The sequence below is a fragment of the Macrobrachium rosenbergii genome, chromosome 30 (assembly GCF_040412425.1).
Source record: "Macrobrachium rosenbergii isolate ZJJX-2024 chromosome 30, ASM4041242v1, whole genome shotgun sequence".
In the NCBI taxonomy this organism is placed as follows: domain Eukaryota; kingdom Metazoa; phylum Arthropoda; class Malacostraca; order Decapoda; family Palaemonidae; genus Macrobrachium; species Macrobrachium rosenbergii.
In genome coordinates this window covers 1,071,001-1,094,542 of record NC_089770.1, presented here as the reverse complement: position 1 = coordinate 1,094,542, position 23,542 = coordinate 1,071,001, and the positions used below count along the sequence as shown (strand labels likewise).

General features: G+C 37.2%; 1 protein-coding gene across 1 annotated transcript in view; it reads left to right on the top strand.

Annotated features, from left to right (window-relative positions):
- The first annotated feature begins 3,378 nt into the window (after nucleotides 1-3,378).
- Nucleotides 3,379-23,542, top strand: part of LOC136854709 (glycine receptor subunit alpha-2-like) — a 107,112-nt gene continuing 86,948 nt past the window's right edge. The window contains exons 1-2 of the mRNA XM_067131294.1: nucleotides 3,379-3,979; nucleotides 11,987-13,417. Coding sequence (XP_066987395.1) covers nucleotides 13,365-13,417 — 53 coding nt within the window. The 5' untranslated portion in view covers nucleotides 3,379-3,979; nucleotides 11,987-13,364. The remainder of the gene's footprint in view (nucleotides 3,980-11,986; nucleotides 13,418-23,542) is intronic.

Below are 23,542 nucleotides of genomic sequence, written 5' to 3'. Positions count from 1 at the left end.
GTAACGCGTGTGACCCAATCTTTGAATTCATTCTTCAGTGTATTCCAAGTTTCAACCAAGACCCATAGGGTTTCTTTCCCATCTTCCTAACAATTGTTGCACATTGCAACTGTGAGCTTTTTCCCCTGTTACACCTTTAAAACTTTGTCACTCTGTTTACCTGTCAGTGTTGAGTGACCTCACAGGTCCCAGTGCTTGGCTATTAGCCCAAATCTGATATTCCAATTCCAAGTTTCAACGAGCAACTTTTGTTTGTCAATTATTCAGATCCCCGAAAGAAATTATGTTAGAATTGTCAACATTTTTTTGTTACTCAATTATTCGTGAAACTTAATCCATTCCTGTTTCCTTCATGAATATAATATGCATACTTGTCGTGCTGTAAGAATAAATAAAAATCCTGCTGGTTTTGGAAATATTAAAAACTTAAAAATTCACTACAGTTTCCAGACCAACCGGTCTCCTCTTGTACAGGTGATTATTTAACCTGTTTCCCTTCTTCAGTCTTGCTGTCCAATGCATTAATTGCTAATTAGTGCAACCGTGAGGTTTTCTCCTAGTTCCACCTGTAGACCCTTGTATTTTAATTTTCTGGATGTCTCCATGTTGCTCTCTGACCACTCGAACTGTCTTTTTCATTACCTTGAGTGATGAATGGCCAGGAATCCCAGTACAGCGGCCGCCTAAGTTGCCAAATAGATCAATCGGGAGAGAGCTTTGAATATAAAGCCTTCCTTTCTTGTGATCCTCCGATTCAAGCAAGAATTTAGACTGTCACAGTTGTACTTGAAATATAATTCAATTGGGAAACACGATTGGATGAAAACAGATGCATAAGTGGATTGTAAAGCCTGTACTTAATGGTATGTATTTACTGAATCACTTTAGCAGTGATTTCCAGTCATACCCCTTGTTAACCTGGACAGTAGGTAACAGAGAAGAATGGACAATGGCATGATTAACTTTACAGTAATCGAAGAAATTTGAAGTGCTTTATCAATCAGGAATTGATAAATTTGATAAAAGCAATGTTGTTGCAACAATCGTGAATGTATGGACGAAGTTTTGGGTTAGAGGTTTTCCAGCCACTTTGTGTTGTGTTGTCCTGTATTCTTTTACTTGTTGATTTCTCTGTCAATTAATCTTGTATTATAGATTTGTATCTCTCTCTCTCTCTCTCTCTCTCTCTCTCTCTCTTCTCTCTCTCTCTCTCTTATTCTTGAGCTTGGAAAGATCATAGAGAAAAATCTCGGAGAATTCGAATCTGAATTTGGGTCCCTTAGGGAAGATTGGGTCTATTATGCCAAGAGTAGAAATGCCCTGTAGCAGGGTAGTGTCGGTCAGTGCTCCTCACGTGGTACACTGTAGGCATTGCATAAGGGTCTTTGCAGCATCCCTTCGTCCCCAGCTGCAACCCCTTTTATTCCTTTTACTCTACCTCCGTCCATATTCTCTTTCTTCCATCTTGCGTTCCACCCTCTCCTAACGACTTTCATAGTGCAACTGCGAGGTTTTCCACCTTTCAAACCCTATATACTCCCAATTTCCCTTTCAGCGCCGAGTGACGTCATCATAGATCCCAGAGTAGCTTCAGAAAATTGTACAGCCAAGAATGGTTCGCATGGAATCCTTTTATATTTGAATTTTTTTGTGTCAAGTTTTTTTTTTCTGGAAAAATCATGTGGTTCAGGAAGGACGTCATTTGTCATATGGGTATTTCCTCCCTCTAGAGACCCTGCAAACTCGTGGAGAGTTCTCTACTTTGGGACATGTCGCTACTTTAGTAAGCTGCTCAGAGTCTTAAGCCTATGGCACCAGTTTTACTGGAAAATGGCCCTTATATTTCGTATTTCATATTTCAGGACTTTCAGAGAGAGAGAGAGAAACAAGAAGTTAAGAGGACATTGTGGTACTATTGTTAAGCATTCTTTTTAAGTGTGTAAAGGGGCTATTTTGGAAGTTTCCTGCACAGAGGTTTCATAGAAAACTTCCAAAAACAGCGCCTTCACACCTACAGAGAATGCTTAACAATAGTATTATATATATATATTTATATATATATATATATATATATATATATATATATATATATATATATATATATATATATATATAATATATATATATATATATATATATATATATATTATATATACATATATCACATGTATAACGTCACATATATTTAAAAACAACGGACTTTTACTTTGAAATCCCGATATTTTCCCGCCACTTATCTGGCGCCATTGAACGATCTAACGACCTCGGTTCCCAATAAATCACAAACCACTGGTGAGTATCATTTATAAAGATAATGGCGCCATCGTCCATTGACTCGACTTACGAAGGGGAAGAGAGAGCAAACAAAGGCTCAAAGAAAATGGGAAGAAGAAGAAGAAGAAGATGGAGAAGGAGGAAATGGAATCGATGCTTCTTCTTTTTCTTCTTCTCTTTCGAGTCAGGACTCTTGGGCAGATATGGATTGGATTTTGCCAAATTTTCTTCCTTCCGCGGATATTACTTTCGTTTGTCGACCTTCTTTTGTTTGTTTCGTTTCTCTCTCGTAAAAGTAGTTTGGTTTTGGTTCGTGATTCAAATAAATAGTAAAACTACATTTAGATACTTGTATAGTTGTTTAATTGGTTGTTTATATAGCTGGCTACCTATGTCCTTAAACCACCCTCTTATTCATGAATTGATGATCATTATTTGTAAATATATTTGTATATTTTATATATATATATATATGTATATATATATGTATACACGTGTGTATGTGCATGTATTATCAATTGTATATAAACAATACTACAGTATTCATTTCCGTCGATACTTTGAGCAATTTAAAATTATTTCTTATATATACTGCCTTCCCGTAAGTCACTTGTCATAAAAACAAGTAATGTTTTTACTGTAATTAGGAAAATGAAAATTTAGTTATATTGCTCTGCATTTTACTGTAAAGCTTCTGATTTTATTTTTAGACTTGCTGTCCAGTCTGTCTATATTGCCGTCGTATATGACGGTATGGATCCATTAGGCCTATAATAGTCTCGTAGGAAAATAGGCCTAGGGTTTGTATGTGATTTGCTGAATAGGTCTAGGCTCTGTATTATTTTGCATTGTCATTCTCTTCTTTATGTTTGGGGGTATTCGGTGCTTTAGTTTTTTTCAGAAGAGAGAGAGAGAGAGGGAGAGAGAGAGAATGATGTCAGATTTTTATAAAGTTTCTAGGAATACTGAGAGAGGGAATGATATGAGATTTTACGAATAAGTTTCCAGGAAAACGGAGAGAGAGAGAGAGATTTCACGAATAAGTTTCCAGGAGTACGGGGAGAGAGAGAGAGAGAGAGAGAGAGAGAGAGAGAGAGAGAGAGAGAGAGAGAGAGAGAGAGATGCTCAAGGCAGTAATGGAAAATAAATCCTGTAATGCTACTCAATACAAAAACAAAGCACCTCGGGAAAAAAACCACTCACACGGATTATCATAAACAAGAAAACGAACCAATACACTCTAGCAACAGAGCAATACCATAAACATTATTTAAAAAAATGAGAGAGAGAGAGAGAGAGAGAGAGAGAGAGAGAGAGAGAGAGAGAGAGAGAGAGAGAGAGACCGCCAACCAGCCAGCGCAGGTGTATATAACTTGGGGTAAATGCCTGGCTACCACCAGTTGGATATTGACAGGTGCCCGGAGAGGATCACGCGCTCCCGACTTCCCCGCTCCGCTTAACACAACATTGTAATTAACCCAGTAATAGCGTCAATTATCGGCTTAATTAGGCCATTAGGAAAGTACACAAACGACTCCTTTCGTTTGCTGATGAATCCTTCGCGAAGGATTTCGAACAGGATCCGGGAAAATCCGGCGGGAGGGGGAGGGGAGGGGCCGGAGGATTGACGTAGGACACGTGGTGTTGCTGGCCAAGGAAGCCATTTGAAAAGGAAAGCGATTTTTGGCAATAATTTAACGGAATTGTAAGTGTGTTAATTATTACTTATAATTGTTGCCTGAAAGTGTGGTAATAATTGCTTATAATTACTTATAATTGTCTCCTGATTATCAGTCTTACTGTAATTTTATTTTTATTCTTAATTGCCTGTAGACGTATTCCATTCGAATATCGACACTCTTGTAGACGTATTCCATTCGAATATCGACACACCTGTAGACGTATTCCTGTCGAATATCGACACTCTTGTAGACGTATTCCTGTCGAATATCGACACACCTGTAGACGCATTCCTGTCGAATATCGACACTCCAGTAGACGTATTCCTGTCGAATATCGACATTACTGTAGACGCATTCCTGTCGAATATCGACATTCCTGTAGACTTATTCCGGTCGAATATCGACACTCCTGTAGACGTATTCCTGTCGAGTATCGACATTCCTGTCGAATATCGACACTCCTGTAGACGTATTGCAGTCGAATATCGACACTTTTGTAGACAGCCACAGATATCGATTCTAAATACATAAGTACTGAACCTGAGTTCTAAGCACATAAGTACAGAACCTGAATTCTAAGCTCATATTAAATTGCAAACCTGAATTCTAAGCACGTACAGGACCTGGAATTTAAGAGTACAGGACCTGAATTCTAAGTGTAAAGTACAGGACCTGAATTCTAAGTAAATAAGTACAGGACCTGAATTCGACAGAATATGTACCGCAGTGACGATATTATAACATATACGCGTATTTCTCTTGATGGCCTAACGGTCAGGTATAGACTGTCCACCACTGTATCTAAACCAACGGCCCAGGGTTATATAAGTAAATAAATAAATATTATATATGTACATGTATATATATATATATATATAATGTATTTTATTGTATATTTATCAATACATTCATAAACATATAAATACAATCCAGTCACTACTCATGAAATGGCATAGGCCTTTCCTGTTTGAGACATTCAAAAGCAGAATTAACTTTTTTAAATCAGACATCGCGATTTTTCTCGAGACATAATCACCTTTATATAATCTATATAATCCCCAGAATTGCCAAATAATAATAATAATAATAATAATAATAATAATAATAATAATAATAATAATAATAATAATAATAATAATAATAATAAGCTTTGTTGAAAGTAGACCTATTCCATCTTGTATATCGTAATGGAGGTTTAGGCAAATTCCTTCTATCCTATACTTCCTCAAGGTGCCGAATCAGCACGAAGGGGCCTTTGTGTCCCAATCCTTCGGGGATTCGGATGTCCCGAGGACGTCCCAAACAATGACTGAACAAATCAGGTTTCGGATGTAACTCGATCGGTCTCGCTAACGACCGAACTTGTCGCACAATAGGACGCGCTCCGTGGAGCAGTGGAGTTATAGGCGGGAACGAACGCCGCCAATCTGGGCGGTTCCTTTGGACGTGGGATCTAATCCTATAAAGGAAATAGATATATAATATATAGGCCTATATATAGAATATTCGGCTTCCTAGAATCTTTACTTAGGAGGGATTCTGCGGTTCGGTCTAGAGGTTAATGTGGCTAAGGAGTTATAGGCGGGAACGAACACCACCAATTTGAGAGGTTCCTTCTGGGACGTGGGATCTAATCCTTTAAAGGATATAGATATATGATATATAGACCTATATTCATATGATATTCGGCTTCCCAGAATCTATATTCAGTGGAGTTTCTGCAGTTCGGTCTAGAAGTTAATGTGGCATTTTGGGGCTAGGCTGGAACGAACGCCGCCAATTTGGGCGGTTCCTTTTGGGACGTGGGATCTAGTCCTATAAAGGATATAGATATGTAATATATAGGACTATATATATGATATTCGGCTTTCCAGAATCTATATTCAGTGGAGATTCCGCAGTTCGGTCTAGAGGTTAATGGGGCATTTTGGGGCTAGGCGGGAACGAACGCCACCAATTTGGGCGGTTCCTTTGGGAAGTAGGATCCAACCATATAAAGGATATAGATATATAATATATATGCCTATATATATATATATATAATATATATATATATATATATATATATATATATATATATATATATATATATATATATATATATATATATATAATATTCGGCTTTCCAGAATCTATACTGAAATACTGTTAGGCCTAAGGGAATAAAATGCCTGTTGTGGAGCTCAGGACTCGTTCAACCAACCCAGACACGGATTTATATCAAGTATTAGTGTGTCGTGTGTGTCATACATACATACATACATACATACATACATGCTATTCCCGGATTCATAGTCCAATTTTCGCTTACCCCTTCGAAATTGGTGGGTCCAATTTGTAGCTGAACCCAGTTGCGTTTCGTCTCTTACGTAGGCAACATGAACTCATGTTGCCATGTAGGCTATTCTTTTTGTGCATTCCTCGTCAACATCAGACCTGTTCAGTACAGGAAACGTGAAGCAAAATTGAATAAACAGTCCAGAAGTCTAGATTATATTCTAAATGCGAATGAAAAAATTTGAATAGCAACAAAAAATAAAAAAAAGCAATGGTTAAGATATTGTCCTTTGAGCTTGTAGAGAGAGAGAGAGAGAGAGAGAGAGAGAGAGAGAGAGAGAGAGAGAGAGAACTTGGAATAGCAACGAAAAATTACAAAAAAAGCAATGGTTAGGTATTGTCCCCTTTAGCAAACTCACTGCACGAGAAGAGAGAGAGAGAGAGAGAGAGAGAGAGAGAGAGAGAGAGAGAGAAACATGACACTACATGGGAGATATTGCATATTCCCTCCTCCCAGTGCTTGTTCAGTACTGGAAAATTTTCAAAAGAAGGACAGGAAAATAAACGAATAAACGTTAGAAAAAGCTATAGAGGAAAGATTATAAATAGATAAAAGAAAAACGTGGCGAAGAATGCGATTAGTTACAATGATTTTGATAGAATACAGATTTAAGCCACGATTTCTTTATTATCGTACTGATTGTTTGATTGGATTTTGCCTGGCGTCACCTTTTTAGTTTTCTGTTAAAGAAAACTATTGTGCCGGCTTTGACTGTCCGTCCGCAGTTTTTTCTGTCCGCACTTTATCTGTCCGCCCTCAGATCTTTAAACCTACTGAGGCTAGAGGGCTGCAAATTGGTATGTTGATCATCACCCTCCAGTCATCAAACATACCAAATTGCAGCCCTCTAACCCTCCCGTAGTTTTTATTTTTATTTAAAAGGTTAAAGTCAGCCATGATCGTGCTTCTGGCAACGATATAGGACACGCCACCAACAGGCCGTGGTTAAAGTTTCATGGGCCGCGGCTCATACAGCATTACACCGAGACCACCGAAAGATAGATCCATTTTCGGTGGCCTTGATTATACGCTGTAGCGGCTGTACAGAAAACTCGATTGCGCCGAAGAAACTTCGGCGCATTTTTTACTTGTTAATTAGGCAAATAAAAAGTATCTGATTTTTCTCTCGACCAACTTTTCCTTCCGATGATTGATCGGGGAGTGTTTATGGCGTTACATTTCCCGTGGCAATTTTTCCAACGGAAGATCCTGATATTATTAAAGAAATAAGATTTTTCTTGCCGTTTTCAATAATTTAATTGATGTTATTGAGTCGGTTATGAAAGTAAATCGATTAAAAGTGCTTACAGCGAATTTGAATTGATGTGAAAAGATTATAATTTTTAAATTTTGAATATGAAATCACTAACGGTCTGGGGTGGGTGGGGTTGGGGAGCTGGAGGGGGTGATGGGAGAGTTGGAGAGAAAATCAAATCATTCCATCAACAAAATTGATGATGTTATTGATGATAGTTTTTGTATTATTGAACATACACACGACTCACTTTGGTATAAAATATTTCCAATTATATTTTTACCTTAGAGGGCAAAGCTCCGGAAGCTTTTAACCTTCCTATATTCTGCAAATCTCTTTTGGAATGCTGTTGCTAGCCCCAGTGCCCTCTGTCTAACCGACTGGTTTGCAGGAACCTAATCCATCACCAATTCAACAGAGGTGCAATGGATTTATTGGAAGTAGGCCAAAGTCCTGTTATCCAGTCCTGGATTGAACACTGTAGATTCCAGTTGGTAACCTCTGGACCACGGTGGTGAAAAATATAATATATAAAATATTGTTATATAATGTACGTATTGTTTATTATATTGCAATATATATTTCGTTTACGCTTTAAATACTGTATTCAAATTTTTAATACGTTTTGCTTAAATGTCATGATATGACAGTCCTGTGGAAAAGTAGGTAGAATTATGTAATATAAGCATTAATGTAATTATGTGTATATCATGCATTATATTGCATTATATATTCCGTATATACTTTCTAAAATCTATTCACATTTTTATTGTTTAAATGTCATGATATGACACGATATGACAGTCCTGTGGAAAAGTGGGTAGAATTATATTATATAAGTATTGATGTATATTATATGTATATTATGCATTATATTGCAATATATATCCCATATATACTTTCAAATCTCTACTCAAAAATTTTTATTGTTTAAATGTCATGATATGACATGATATGAAACAGCCCTGTGGAGTTTTTTTGACTGGCATAGAGCCCACCCACCAACCCGAACTCTTTCAATGAGGAATTTTTTCATCCACGTGGAAAAAGTTCAACTTTTTTCTGATGTTATCAAGAAGCAAAAGTACAAACGGATCATTGAAGATTTTTAAGCCACTGTGAAAAAAAATGAGCGACTGAAAAATAAGGTGGAAAAAGGAAAAAAAAAATTGAATAAAAATGTAAAGGAAATGGAACACTCATTTTTTTTCACATTGACCAATTAAAACGATCATCTCCCAGTAGGGGGTCCAGTGCCGGCAGTGCACCTCCCGCTGTGCGCTGTAGGCGTTTACTTAAGGTTATTTGCAGTGGCCATCCCATGGCCCCCCCCCCTCCTAGCTGATACAACCCCTTTCATTCCTTTTTACTGTACCTCCGTCCACATTCTCTTTCTTCCATCTTACTATCCTCAATTCTCTTAACAGTTGTTTCGTGGTGCAACTGCGAGGTTTTCCTTCTGTTACACCTTTTAAGAAAATTTTTCACTCTCAATTTTTCTTTCAGCGCCGACTGACCTCGTCGTCATAGGTCACAGCGCTTGGTCTTAGGCCGAAATTCTATGTTCCATTTCAGTTACAATAATCAGTCTTACGGGACTTGTAGCCTGCTGCATTGCTTAAACCAAGATGTTCCTTGGAGGGAATAAAATTATACTTATCACTGTCTACTAATGCTCTGTAGTCTGTATTGCATAACACTAAAATATCCCTTGGATAAAAAAAATTAGACATCATTGTCTACGAATGCTGTGTAGCCTGTATTGCATAAAACTAAAATATCCCTTGAATAAAAAAAATTAGACAACATTGTCTACGAATATTCTGTAGCCTATATTGCATAAAACTAAAATATCCCCTGGATAAAAAAATTAGACATCATCGTCTACCAACGACATTCTCAAAATGCATTCTCTTCTATATTCTCGTCCCTTGGTCCCGTGGTGTTCGTAAGGGCTTCGAGATCTAATCATTGTCCGAATGCATTGCCAAGTCTTCTGTTTTTGAAGCCGAGGAGAAAAGTCTTGATGATGCTTGGTTCGGGGAAGGAACGAGAAGCCTTGATGACGGTCGACACTATTTGTTTTCTTTCGTTTGTGTGTAGGTTGTAGCTCTGTCTGTCTGTCTGTCTGTCTGTCTGTCTGTCTGTCTGTCTGTCTGTCTGTCTGTCTGTCTGTCTGTCTCTCTAATTATATATATATATATATTTTATTTATTTATTTATATATAAATAACTATACTTTCATATCCATATTTAAATCTGTATCTATAAAATTTCTCTCTCTCTCTCTCTCTCTCTCTCTCTCTCAGAGAAAAAGAGAGGTATAGAAAGAAATAGATGTTAGATGCAGATATGAATTGTATAGTTATATTAGTAAGCTGCACAGATACCTGAGGGGAGAGAGAGAGAGAGAGAGAGAGAGAGAGAGAGAGAGAGAGAGAGAGAGAGAGAGAGAGAGAGAGAGAGAGAGAGAGAGAGAGATTTATACATATATAGATATAGATAAGGCCACCGAAAATAGATCTATCTTTCGGTGGTCTCGGTATAATGCTGTATGAGCCGCTGCCCATGAAACTTTAACCACTGTCCGTTGGTGGCCTTTCCTATATCGTTGCCAGAAGCACGATTATGGCTAACTTTAACCTTAAACCAAATAAAAACCACTGAGGCTAGAGGGCTGCAATTTGGTACGTTTGATGACTGGAGGATGGATGATCAACATGCCAATTTGCAGCCCTCTAGCCTCAGTAGTTTTTAAGATCTGAGGACGGACAGACAAAGCCGGCACAACAGTTTTCTTTTACAGAAAGCTAAAAAAGAAAGCTCGCTTCATTTCCACGCTTCTCGAACAGGACTTCTCCGCTTTCCACTCTCCTGAATAATTGGGAGACTTTGAGATCGGGTTGAAATTCCTTTTAGACATTTCAGCTGGACAAGAGAGTTGTGTTATGACTTTTTTTGTTTCCCAAAAGATGAGATGTGAGTCATTTGCTCTCTCGTTCATTTGAGTTTTAGTCGACAGGATGGAGGTGTTGTATTGGTAAATTGTATATGTATATATATGTATATATAAATATATATAGATATATGTAAAGTAGTGTTTAAGATCTGAGGGCGGACAGAGCAAGTGCGGACAGAAAAAAGTGCGGACGGACAAAAAAGCCGTCACAATAGTTTTCTTTTCAGAGAACTAAAAAGGTGAATGACTCAGTATTTGTGCGTGGTGTCAACGAACTGCTAATGAGTCCTTTATAAAACTAGGTTCATGTTCCCACTATAACCTTATTTTTCATGCAGGGCGTTTAACCTTCCAGAAGAAAACGTCTAACTGACAAAAAAAAAAAAAAAAAAAAAGTTTCAATTTTTACCAATTATTTTCCCAGTGAACGTTACCTTGCATTGTTGCATGGAGCTGATATTTCTCCAGCACATTTAATTAACTAACTTTGGGCAATTAGTGGGCCAAGATAGCGTGGCAGGAACGTGAGAAGGGGAGAGGGTGGCGGGGGTCCAGTTTCATAAATTCGGAAATCCTTTGCGCATTGTTGTGTAAGAATTTGATGTTTTTATATTCTCCTGTGCTTTCAGTATGTGAGAAAGTTATCAAAAACAGTATTTTGATTTTATTTTCACTTTCCAATTGAATTGTTTTCATGTCTAAATTGGCTTTCATACTTGTCTGTGTTCATTTATATGAAATTAAAACCGTTTTAGTTTTCTGTAAAGGAAAACTACTGTGCCGGCTTTGTCTGTCCGTCCGCACTTTTTCTGTCCGCCTGCGGATCTTAAAAACTACTGAGGCTAGAGGGCTGCAAATTGGTATGTTGATAATACACCCTCCAATCATCAAACATACCAAATTGCAGCCCTCTAGCCTCAGTAGTTTTTATTTTATTTAAGGTTAAAGTTATCCATAATCGTGCTTATGACAACGATATTGGATAGGCCACCACCTGGCTGTGGTTAAAGATTCATGGGTCGCGGTTCATACAGCATTTTACCGAGGCCACCGGAAGATAGATCTATTTTCGGTGGCCTTGATTATACGCTGTAGCAGCTGTACAGAAAGCTCGATTGCGCCGAAGAAACTTCGGCGGATTTTTTTACTTGTTTATTTCTATGATTACTTGATTGTTTTAGTCAGATCGAGAGGAGAATCAAGAATGTTTTCCATATATATATATATATATATATATATATATATATATATATATATATATATATATATATATGTATGTATATATATTTCTAATATACATTTATATAAACACACTATTCAAGATTTCTTCGCCATTTTAGTGAATCATGATATTATGAGGTTTTTGTGAATGCGTCTATGCGTAGACATGAATGCAAATATTTAGGTAATAATATTTCTAAGCAAGAGAATATTATAATCGCTTGCAATTGCATATAACGTTTTCTCTCTCGTTTCAGATTGACGCTGGACGGCAACTTAATACGTTGCTGAATATTAACCAAAGTGGGTATATCACAAATATTATACCCACTTCTTATATATATAATTATATGAAGAACTGTCACCTCAAAGAATGTTCTCTCTAATCAAGAAAATAAGTATTCCAGGAAATATTTGTGTAACCTTTATATTTCGCGGATACACCAACGACGCTAATATAAAAGTCTGTGAAATGTAAGAGGCATAAAACATGAATACGTGAGAGAGATGTGTTAACAGAAAACTTACTAATAAAGGGAAAAATAACTGTGGTAAATATTGCTTGTACGGCGAATGCACAGAAGTGTAGATAAAGATTATTGTTTATATGAAATGAATATTTAATTATGAGTCAGTGGAGACGGGAATTATTGTTCATACGAAGTGCACGCTTTAAATAATGAGTCAAGATTGAAAAGTACGACTCCGGAGAACTTCTGAAATATATATTCGCACGGAAAACTCGCAAATGAAAGGCATTATTTTGATACGAATGTAAAAAAAAAAAAAAATAAAAACACGTGATGAAAACTACGCCAGGCTGACGTGTAAAAATCTAAGTGACGTTCTTCGTAATAAAAACAGAAATGATATGAAGTTGCGAATAAATTCTCAGAGAATTTTTTGATGAAAACATATGATAATTGACGGAAACTACAGCGCCGCAACACAAAACAAGTGAAATGAAATACAGAATAAATTCTCAGAGAATGCGTTGACGCAGATGGATCATTTTTGACAGAAACTCTCCAGAGGTACAGAACGATAAATCCTCAGAGAATACTTTGGCGGAAACAACCGGTTTTTGACAGAAACTCCAGAGGTACAGAACGATAAATTCTCAGAAAATGCGTTGACGCAAATAGATAATTTTTGACAGAAACTCTCCAGAGGTACAGAACGATAAATTCTCAGAGAATACTTTGGCGGAAACAACCTATTTCTGACAGAAACTCCAGAGGTACAGAACGATAAATTCTCAGAAAATGCGTTGACGAAAATAAATTACTTTTGACAGAAACTCCAGAGGCACAGAACAATAAATTCTCAGAGAATGCGCTGAGGAAAATAAACGACCAGAAATGAATACTCCAGAGGCAAGGAATTACTACATTTGAAGGAAACAATGACCTGACATTCAACATTTTCTCCCAAAACATTCGGAAACGAACTCCGCCGATTTGGCTGTACGTATTTCTTGGAAATGTATAAAATGTAACCCCTCGAGTGAACTCACCCGCTGTGCGAGACTCAGCAACTGTCATGGATTGCCCAGCAGGGTGAAGTGAAGAAGAAGAAGAAGAAGTTGAAGGAGAAGAAGAAGAAGAAGAAGGAGAAAAGGAGATAATAACAAAAATGCTGCAACTCCTGATTCTTTTCAGCGTGGCCGTGACCGTTGGCACAAACACGTGAGTCATTTTTGTCGAGGTTTTGTTTGTGACTGAAAATGATTTCTCTTTCTGTATGTGTACGTGGTTGTCTTGTATGTTTGTGCACATATATATATGTATGTTTGTGTGTATATTTATATATATTTATCACTTACACACGCATGATTTTCTGTACTTACAAATGTAAAACCACAAACGTCGTTTAATGTCCAGTTCGCTACACCCTGGGAATAGCTTACACCCAAGGGGAATCACACCTTTCAATAAGTCATTCTACTTTCAATTTCCCTAAACTTTTCAAACCTTTCTACTTTCAATTTCCCTTTCAGCTATGAATGACCTCTTCATCGATCCCAGCGCTTGATTTTAGGCCTTCGGCTTAAATTTAACATTTCCTTTTTACTTATGTTATTACCACCAAACGATCTTATAAAATATATCACTTTCCAGGGCCAAAAGAAAAAGATCTTTCCACAGATGAGGAAAGATATGTCACTTTAGATGAGGAAAGATTTCCTGACTCTCTTAGAGTCAGATCTCTCTCTCTCTCTCTCTCTCTCTCTCTCTCTCTCTCTCTCTCTCTCTCTCTCTCTCTCTTTCCAGCGGTGGTCGTGGTATTCAAAACTTTTGCTGTGAGAGAGATGATTAAAGATTGTGGGAGAAGGTGGGGGAGGGATTTCTTAAAGAGAGAGAGAGAGAGAGAGAGAGAGAGAGAGAGAGAGAGAGAGAGAGAGAGAGAGAGAGAGGTGGGGGGGAGAAAGGACGTGATTCCAAAAGATTTAATCCTGTTGTTTTCTTGAAGACTGCGTTGTACAACCCACAAGATATAATAACCCACAGAAGAAGAAGAAGAAGAAGAAGAAGAAGAAGAAGAAGAAGAAGAAGAAGAAGAAGAAGAAGAAGAAGACATAACATGCAAATTGGAAGACTGATGTAATATGCAAAGATTTAACACTGATTTTTACAACCCAAAACATAATAATAATCCTCAGAGAAGAAGAAGAAGAAGAAGAAGAAGAAGAAGAAGAAGAAGAAGAAGAAGAAGAAAAAGATAGGAATTGTGGACTCACACAAGAAAACGCATTTCCTGTTCCCCAGTGCCTTATATCTGGAGTTTACCTGGATGCGTTGGCGACAGGGTGGGGGGAAATAACCTTGAATTCGACATAACGACGACGATTCTTCTGCTGTCTGTGCATTTGTCTGTGTGTCTGTCTGTCTATCTGTCTGTGCGTTCAGTTGTCAGGTGGGTTTCGTTTTAGCTGTTCGTCGACCTGTTTGGTTAAGTGTCTGTGTAATGTTTACTGTGATGTGATTGGTTTTGCTTTGTTATACATTCAAATGTTTATAACGTGGCTGGAATATGTTCGTCTCTCTCTCTCTCTCTCTCTCTCTCTCTCTCTCTCTCTCTCTCTCTCTCTCTCTCTCTCTCTCGTTCGTCAATCTGTTTGGTTAACTGGTTATGTACTGTTTACTTTGATGTGGCGTCCTGTAATTTGTGAGATATTCAAATGTTTATTACGTGGCTGGAATATGTTAATCTCTCTCTCTCTCTCTCTCTCTCTCTCTCTCTCTCTCTCTCTCTCTCTCTCTGATAACTGGTGTTAGTCTTTTTCCGATTATGGTCTGAAATTGGTGGTAACCCTCCCCCCTACATCAGAAACACACACACACACACACACACACACACACACACACACACACACACACACACACTCATTTACATACACAACACAATCTGGAGTTCTTTGGCAACGTCCTGAGAATGCATGTCAAAATATCACCTCTTGAAGACCTCCCCCAGGAATAATATCACCTTTTTTTTTTTATTTGTGTTCAGTTTTGCACACACACACACACACACACACACACACACACACACTGGAGACAATCGGACCGAGGATTTTCTTCGGCATTTCGAGGAATCATCGTCGAAATATCCGTAGTGTTGAAGACGCTGTTTCCAGGAATAAATTCTCTTTTTTTTTTTTTTTTTTTTTTACACTCGCCTCCAGTTCGACAAGTTTTTCTGTTCTGGAGAAATCTTGCCGTCTCATTGGTCGGCATTTAATTAGCTGAACAGTTTATTCCTGTTCCCAAGTTTTTTTCCCAAAATCTGACGTCTCAGAGCGCGTTCAATTAGCTTACACTCGCTTCTCGTTCGACAAGTTTTTTCCCAAAATCTTGACGTCTCAGGGCGCGTTCAATTAGCTTACACTCGCTTCTCGTTCGACATGTTTTTTTTCCAAAAACCTGACCTTCTTCTTCTTCTTCTACTTCTTCTTCTTCTTCTTCTTCTTCTTCTTCTTCTTCTCGTGAATTCTTCTCGTTGTGATTCTGGTCGAGATGTTTTACCTTAGTTTTCAAACCCTTTACGTTCTTCTTCTTGTGAATTCTCGCTTTAATCACGGCTGAGAAGTTTGGCGATATCTCATTTTTGCATATTTTTCCTCCCCGGAAAATATTCTCGGGGAAAATGGGGGTCTTGTTCTGAAGGGAAAATCGAAAATAAAAATTTTGATGTCATGATATGGATGAGCGAGACACCTGGATGATCGACCCTTCAAGGGAACTGAAGAGGAAGAAGAAGAAGGAGACGAAGAAAATTAAGAAGAAGGAGACGGAGAAGAAGAAGAAGAAGAAGAAGAAGAAGGAGAAAGAGAAAAAGAAGAAGAAGAAGAAGAGGAGGAGGGGGGAAAGAAGAAGAAGAAAAAGGAGACGAAGAAGAAGAAGGAGAAGAAGAAAAAGAAGAAGAGGAGGAGGAAGAAGAAGAAGACGAAAAAGAAGAAGGAGAAGAGAAGAAGAAGAATAAGAAGAAGAATAAGAAGAAGAAGAAGAAGAAGAAGAAGAAGAAGAAGAAGGAGAAAGAGAAGAAGAAGAAGGAGAAAGAAAGAAGAGGAGAAGAAGAAGAAGAAGGAGAAAGAGAAGAAGAAGAAGAGGGAGAAGGAGAAGAAGCGGAAGAAGAAGAAGAAGAAGAGGAGTGGGGAAAAGAAGAAGAAGAAGAAAAGAAGAAGAAGAAAAAGGAGGAGAAGAAGAAGAAGAAGAAGAAGAAGAAGAAGAAGAAGAAGCAGAAGAAGAAGAAAGAGCAACAACAAGGCGCCTGGAGGAATGATCTCGAGAGAACATGGGACAAAAATTTTGGGAATTTATTTCGATACTACGAAAACAATATTTTCACGTCAGGGATAACGAAAGGATGCTTTTCCGAACCGAATGTCTTTCTTTTCCTGTCGGATTGCTCGTTTGTCTTAATTGTATATCCACTGGGAAATTCAGTTCTTAGTGAAATATGACGTGAACTGTCCGTGGAGGTTTTTTGGGACAGAGAATCGACATAATTTGATTTAAACCTGGCGTGGATGTACCGTAGAGTTATTCTCATTTGTGAAGTATGTTGAAGTCCGGTTTTTTTTTATGTGTTTGTCTCTCTCTCTCTCTCTCTCTCTCTCTCTCTCTCTCTCTCTCTCTCTCTCTCACATCCACAAGTACGCCCCACCTTTCTCACGCTGCATTTATTGTGGCTGTCTGTATGTTCGATTTTCTCTCTCTCTCTCTCTCTCTCTTAGACAATTCTCCTCCTTTCAACTCCATCTGTCGCTGCTCCACCCTCTCCCTCTCTCTCTCTCTCTCTCTCTCTCTCTCTCTCTCTCTCAAAAACACACATCACTTTTCTCTCAGGTCCTTCTCTCTCAGAAAGCTCTCTCTCTCTCAAAAGCACCTTCACTGTTCTGAATCCCCTTTCTCTCTCTCTCTCTCTCTCTCTCTCTCTCTCTCTCTCTCTCTCTCTCTCTCTCTCTCTACACGTCACGGTTCCTTGACTAATGACCACACGAAACGTGGTACTGGGGCACCCGAGTGAAAGGACCTTCACTGTTCCCCAGTTTATGTGTGACCAAGTGGGTCTTTCCACTTGGAATCATCGACCACTTTTGTCGTGATCTTTTGGAAACGTTGCTCTAGATTCCCGGACCGGTTTTAAGATGGCAAGGGGTACTTTTTTTAAAATTTTTTATTTATTTCATGAGTTTTTCTGTGAGGAGAGTTTTTTTTTTTTTCGATGGCGTTCGTGATGGATTGTTAGATAAATCCTCTGCTTGATTGTTTTGAGCGTGACTGCTGTTGTGTTTGTTTACGTACAATCCTATCGTGTATACATACACATACACACATATATATGTATATTATATACAGTAAATATAGTATATATATACATATATATATGCATGTCTATATATTATATATATATATATATATATATATATATATATATATATATATATATATATATATATATATATATATATATATATATATATATATATATATATATATATATATATTTATGACTCATCAGGATCAATCCAGGTCTTCCAATTGAAAGACGAGACCGCTGCCAACCAAGCCACTCATGCCTTATGTGGCCTGGTCAGCAACAGTCTCGTCTTTCAATTGAAAGGCCTGGGTTCGATCCTGATGTGAGTCAGAAATTTATTTCTGTTCCACATGTGATTGCTTGTTGATTATACTGTATATATACATATATGTATATATACATGCAGTATATATACATACATACATACATACATACATACATACATACATACATACATACATACATACATACATACACATTGTGCATTCTTGGTCACAGAGTGACAACATTTTTGACACAAAACTTCCCAAAACAAGGTCTCGAGCAATCTTCTTATTCACGCATGGGGCCAAAACATTGCTTTTGGTGACAACGAAAATTCCTCCTCAATACTTTATTTCCTCAGCTCGGGTGAGGCTGGGTTGAAGAATAGGAGGAGGAGGAGGAGGAGGAGGAGGAGGAATTCCTCACTCTCCGTCATTTAATATCCTAAATTCTTCTCCTCTTCTTCTTCCTTTTACGCACCAGAATCTCGTAATATCTCTCGGCTTGAATCTTAGACGTCAATGGAATTATAATACATAACACTTAGATTGGCAGTACCGTCAGTGCACTTCATGCGGTGCACTGCAGGCATTATTCTGAAGGTTCTTTGCAGCGTCCTTTCCATGGCCCCTAGCTGCTAAATTCTTTTCATTTTTTTTTACTGTACCTCCGTTAATATCTTTCTTCCATCTTCCTTTCCTCAACCATCTCTAATACTTGATTCATAGTGCAACAGGAAAAGTTTTCCTCCTGTTACACCTTTCAAACCTTTTTAATCTCCTGTGACACCTTTCAGACCTTTTTAACTCTCCTGTTACACCTTTCAAACATTTTTAACTCTCCTGTTACACCTTTCAGACCTTTTTACTCTCCTGTTACACCTTTCAAACCTTTGTTACTCTTTCAGACATTTTGCTGTTGTTACACCTTTCAAACCTTTTACTCTTGTTACACCTTTCAGACATTTTACTCTTCTGTTACACCTTTCAAACCTTTTTACTCTCCTGTTGCACCTTTCGAAACATTTTTACTCTTCTGTTACACCTTTCAAACCTTTTTACTCTCCTGTTACACCTTTCAAACCTTTATACTCTCCTGTTACACCTTTTAAACTTTTTTACTCTCCTGTTACACCTTTCAAACCTTTTTACTCTCCTGTTACACCTTTCAAACCTTTTTACTCTCCTGTTACACCTTTCAAACCTTTTTACTCTCCTGTTGCATCTCTCAGTGCTGAATGACCTCAGCATCATAGGTCCCAGTTCTTCTTGGCCTTTGGCTTAAATTTTGTATTCCATTCCTGTTATGGCGTAGTATATTATATTTAAAGAAGTGTAATATATTACTGATCAGTAGGAAGTTCTTGAAAGTTTTTCTATAATGACGAAATACAGCTTTCTCTGTCAAGGTCGTTTGCTACAAGCTTTCCAGTCATCAGTTTTTGCTTAAACTTTTTCATTTCAATCATACGATTTGATTTTTACCAGGAAGGCTTTGAAAGCAATGACTTAAGTTTTGTTTTTGTTTTATTTTGGTAATTGGGAAAGATAAACAGGTTGAAAAAAATTGAATAAACAAAGATAATCATTGATTTGGTGTAGGAAATAATTATGTTTGTCGAATAAATTTAGAACTGCAAGGATGTAAAGTCGAACTATAAGTCTTTCGGAAATTGACGGCACTGTCTTGACCTCGAGAAATTTAGGAGCCATTAAATGCTTTCAGTATCTTCCTCGCCCTCATTCCCACCCATAAAACTCTCTCAGACTTTCTTGAAATTTCTGGGGAAAATAGAAATTCAGACTTTTTGGCAGTCTCTTAGAAAAGAGACATTCAATTTTCCCCCGTAATATTCGAGAAAATAAAAATTCGGAGTTCGACTTCGTTTTGCGAAAACGGAGGCAGATTTTTAAATCATCTTTGTGTATCGATGGAAAATCAGGATCTGATTGAATATTTGGGAAAATGAAATACAGGCTTTTATGTAGTGTTTGAGAAAATGCTCATTCCGACTTTTACATATTTGAGAGTTGAGGAATTTAGGCTTTTATTTGATCTTGTATTGTTTCAGTAATCAGTTCTTTAATAGTGAAAGATAAAAAAGTAATCAACTCTTAACGTTTTACGATTTCAAGTATTGAAAGCAATTAGAGTCATTGTGTTTGCTACAGAAGGTTACTGATTTCATTATCCTTCTTCTTGATCTTCTGTAATTAAAACCCCACTGTTCTTCACCTGCCAAAATTTCCGGTATCAGTTGGGCTTTCTCAGTCACAGCAAAAGAGGAATGCTGAATTTTCTGAATTTTGAATCTAACTTAACCTAACCTAACCTAACGATAAGCAGTATCTATACTTAATGGAGGTTTGTTGAGTAATCTGAATCTGGAACTTAACCTAACTTAACCTTGATAACCAGTATCAAAACGAATTAGATGTTTGCTCAGTCCTCTGAAACTGAAACCTAACCTAACCTAACCTAACCTAACCTAATGGGTGAACATTATCCCAAGATTCTACATATAAGAATTTGCTGAATCATCTGAAACTGGAACCTAACCTAACCTAACCTAATGGGTTAACATTATCAAAAGATTCTACGTATAAGAAGTTTACTTAATCCTCTGAAACCAGAACCTAACCTAACCTAACTTAACCTAATGGGTGAACATTATCAAAAGATTCTACATATAAGAAGTTTGCTTAATTTTCTAAATCTCAAAGTGGGCCAGCCATCCAATTATGAGAAGGGACAAAACTTCCAGTTATTAAACTATCGTTTTCTTTAGTAACCTTTGATGAAAGTAGAAAAATGAAAAGTGGTCTTGTATCTCAAAAGAGAAATAGTTTCTTACACTTTTCCTTTGAACAAGGATTCAAAATGGAGGGAAAAGTTGACATCCCTTGGTATTTTTCCTAGCATGATAGGATTCCATCTACGCTCCTTCGTTAAGCCAGTGTTTTTTTTTTAATATTTGTTTTTGATATTCACTGTATTTTCATTTTCTTTTACGAAAACAATGATGTAGCTTTAGGGTAAAGACACGCGAGAGCTTTCATCTCGTCGCAATCCTGTCTGATTACTCCATATGTTATCAAGGTTTCGTTTAAATCTTTCATGAAGGTATACTGTCTTTTTTTCTCTCTCTCTAGATCAGACCTCTTTCAGGGAATGTACTTTACACACACACACACACACACACTACATATATATGTATGTATGTATGTATATTATATAATTATATATGTGTGTGTGTGTATATAGTATATAAATTTACAAAGTATTAAATTTATATATATTAATTTTCTTGCTTAACATTTTCCTTGAATCACCGTCCTCTTCAAGGGAATAAAGAATACAGAATAACACTTTCTTTAGCCTGTCAATCATTTAAAATCTTATTTAGTTAATAAATTCTAAGTCACTTAATAAATTGGTCACCTTTTCCCTCATCTCAGAGAAGGAATGTCTGGAATTCCTTCAATCACAAACTTCCTGATTTTGTTGTAACCAATGAAAAGCACGTTCGTAGAGATTAGGAGATAATAGAAATTTAGAGGTTGCCGAGGCCAATATAATACATGCTGAATGAAATTATGTTTTTCTTTCAGGTAAGTCAAGGGACTTCAGTCTCCTGATGGTGGTCATATCTGATTTTAGTGTAGCCTTCTTTACACGGAACTGGGTTCTGACATTCTTCAGTAGCTCCTTTTCGTGAGTATATCTTAGTCCTCTCTCTAGTAGTTCCCGTCCTGACTTTTGATAGTAATAAGTGTGTAAGTGCCAGATGAAGATGGTATCTATCATCTTTCCGTTGTTTCCTGGTAGGAAGTTGCACCTAAGACATCTTATGTTTTGAGGTTTTGGGGAAAACTGTGAGCATTTTGTAGTAGTTTCTCTCCTGAATTTTGATAGCAATGAGTATAAGTGCCAAGATGAAGATGGTATTCATCGTCTTTCCGTTGTTTCCTGGTAGGAAGTTGCACCTAAGACATCTTATGTTTTGAGGTTTTGGGGAAAACTGTGAGCATTTTTCAGTAGTTCCACTCCTGAATTTTAGGTAGCATTAAGTGTGAGTGCCAAGATGAAGATGGTATCTATCGTCTTTCCGTTGTTCCCGGGTAGGAAGTTAAATTTTGAGGTTTTGGGGAAAACTGCAATTTAGTTAAAAATGTATATTTTATAGACAGGATTTTTTGAAAGTATCAGCCATAGATTTACAATTTAAAAGCTCCTATAAGCCTATACTACATTTTTAGTTTTTTGAAAAGAAAACTATTTTTTTGTCCACACTTTTCTGTCCGCCCTCAGATCTTAAAAACTACTGAGGCTAGAGGGCTGCAAATTGGTAAGTTGATCATCCACCTTCCAATCATCAAACATACGAAACTGCAGCCCTCTAGCCTCAGTAGTTTTGATTTTATTTAAGGTTAAAGCTAGCCATAACCGTGCATCTAGCAACGATATAGGCCAGGCCACCACCGGGTGATGGTTAAAGTTTCATGTACCGCGGCTCATACAGCATTATACCGAGACCACCGAAAGATAGATCTATATTCGGTGGCCTTGATTATATGCTGTACAGAAACTCCGGCGCATTTTTTACTTGTTTCGTATTGTTTCTGTTTACAAACAACTTCCTCTAGAGATATTCGGACGAGAGGCCGTATGAAGTTATCATCAGGGCGAACTCAGCCCCCCCCCACCCCTCATTGCGAGCAATAATGCGGATGGGACACAATGAGGGTCCCTCGTAGATTCGCTCCGACTCCGAAAACAAGCTTCTAAATCTTGTCTTTTGTGACGTTCCTTTTCAGAGGGACTTTTCTCGTTGCTGCGGCTAAGGGTTTGAGGGCAGGGGGGGAGGAGGAGGAGGAGGAGGAGGAGGAGGAAGAATTCTAAGGTACTTTGGACACTCCCAAATCACTTTTGAAGGGTTTCATTTTCAGCGTTGAATGACCGCATCATCGTAGGTCCAGCGCTTGGCGTTTGGACTATATTCTATTCTGTTCTATTATATTCTATTCTCGTCTATTCTGTTCATCATACCGAAGGGAATAATGAAATAGACTGCAAGGCAATGGGTGATTGCTTTATACAGACTGGTATAAAATAAGTAAGTATATATATATATGTAATTTATATATATATATATATATATATATATATATATATATATATATATATATATATATATATATATATATATATATATATATAAAACACACACACACACACACACAGAAAAAGTACATATTTAGGATTAGGGAAAATTTTATCGAGGAGAAAACAAAATAACTTAGATTTAGGAATAGAGGACCTTTGATATTAGAGAAAGAGGTTCCTTTTTTATGGGTCCTTTATCAAAGCTAAATGAGATTTATTTTTCTGTAGAGGGAGGACTCTGACTAAACTCCAGCGAGGTGGAGTACTGTTGGTAAGAAACAGGTCCATTTCGTAATTCCTTTGTAAAATATATTGTATATATATATATATATATATATATATATATATATATATATATATATAATATATATATATATATATGTATATATATATATATACATATACATATACATATACATATACATATACATATACATATACATATACATATACATATACCTACACAGAGAGACAAACAGCTCTTGGCCACTCGCTACCAAAAGCCGTATTTTCGAGAGAGCAAAGGAGGCAGCGGAGCAGTAAACGCTTTCATGTTTAAT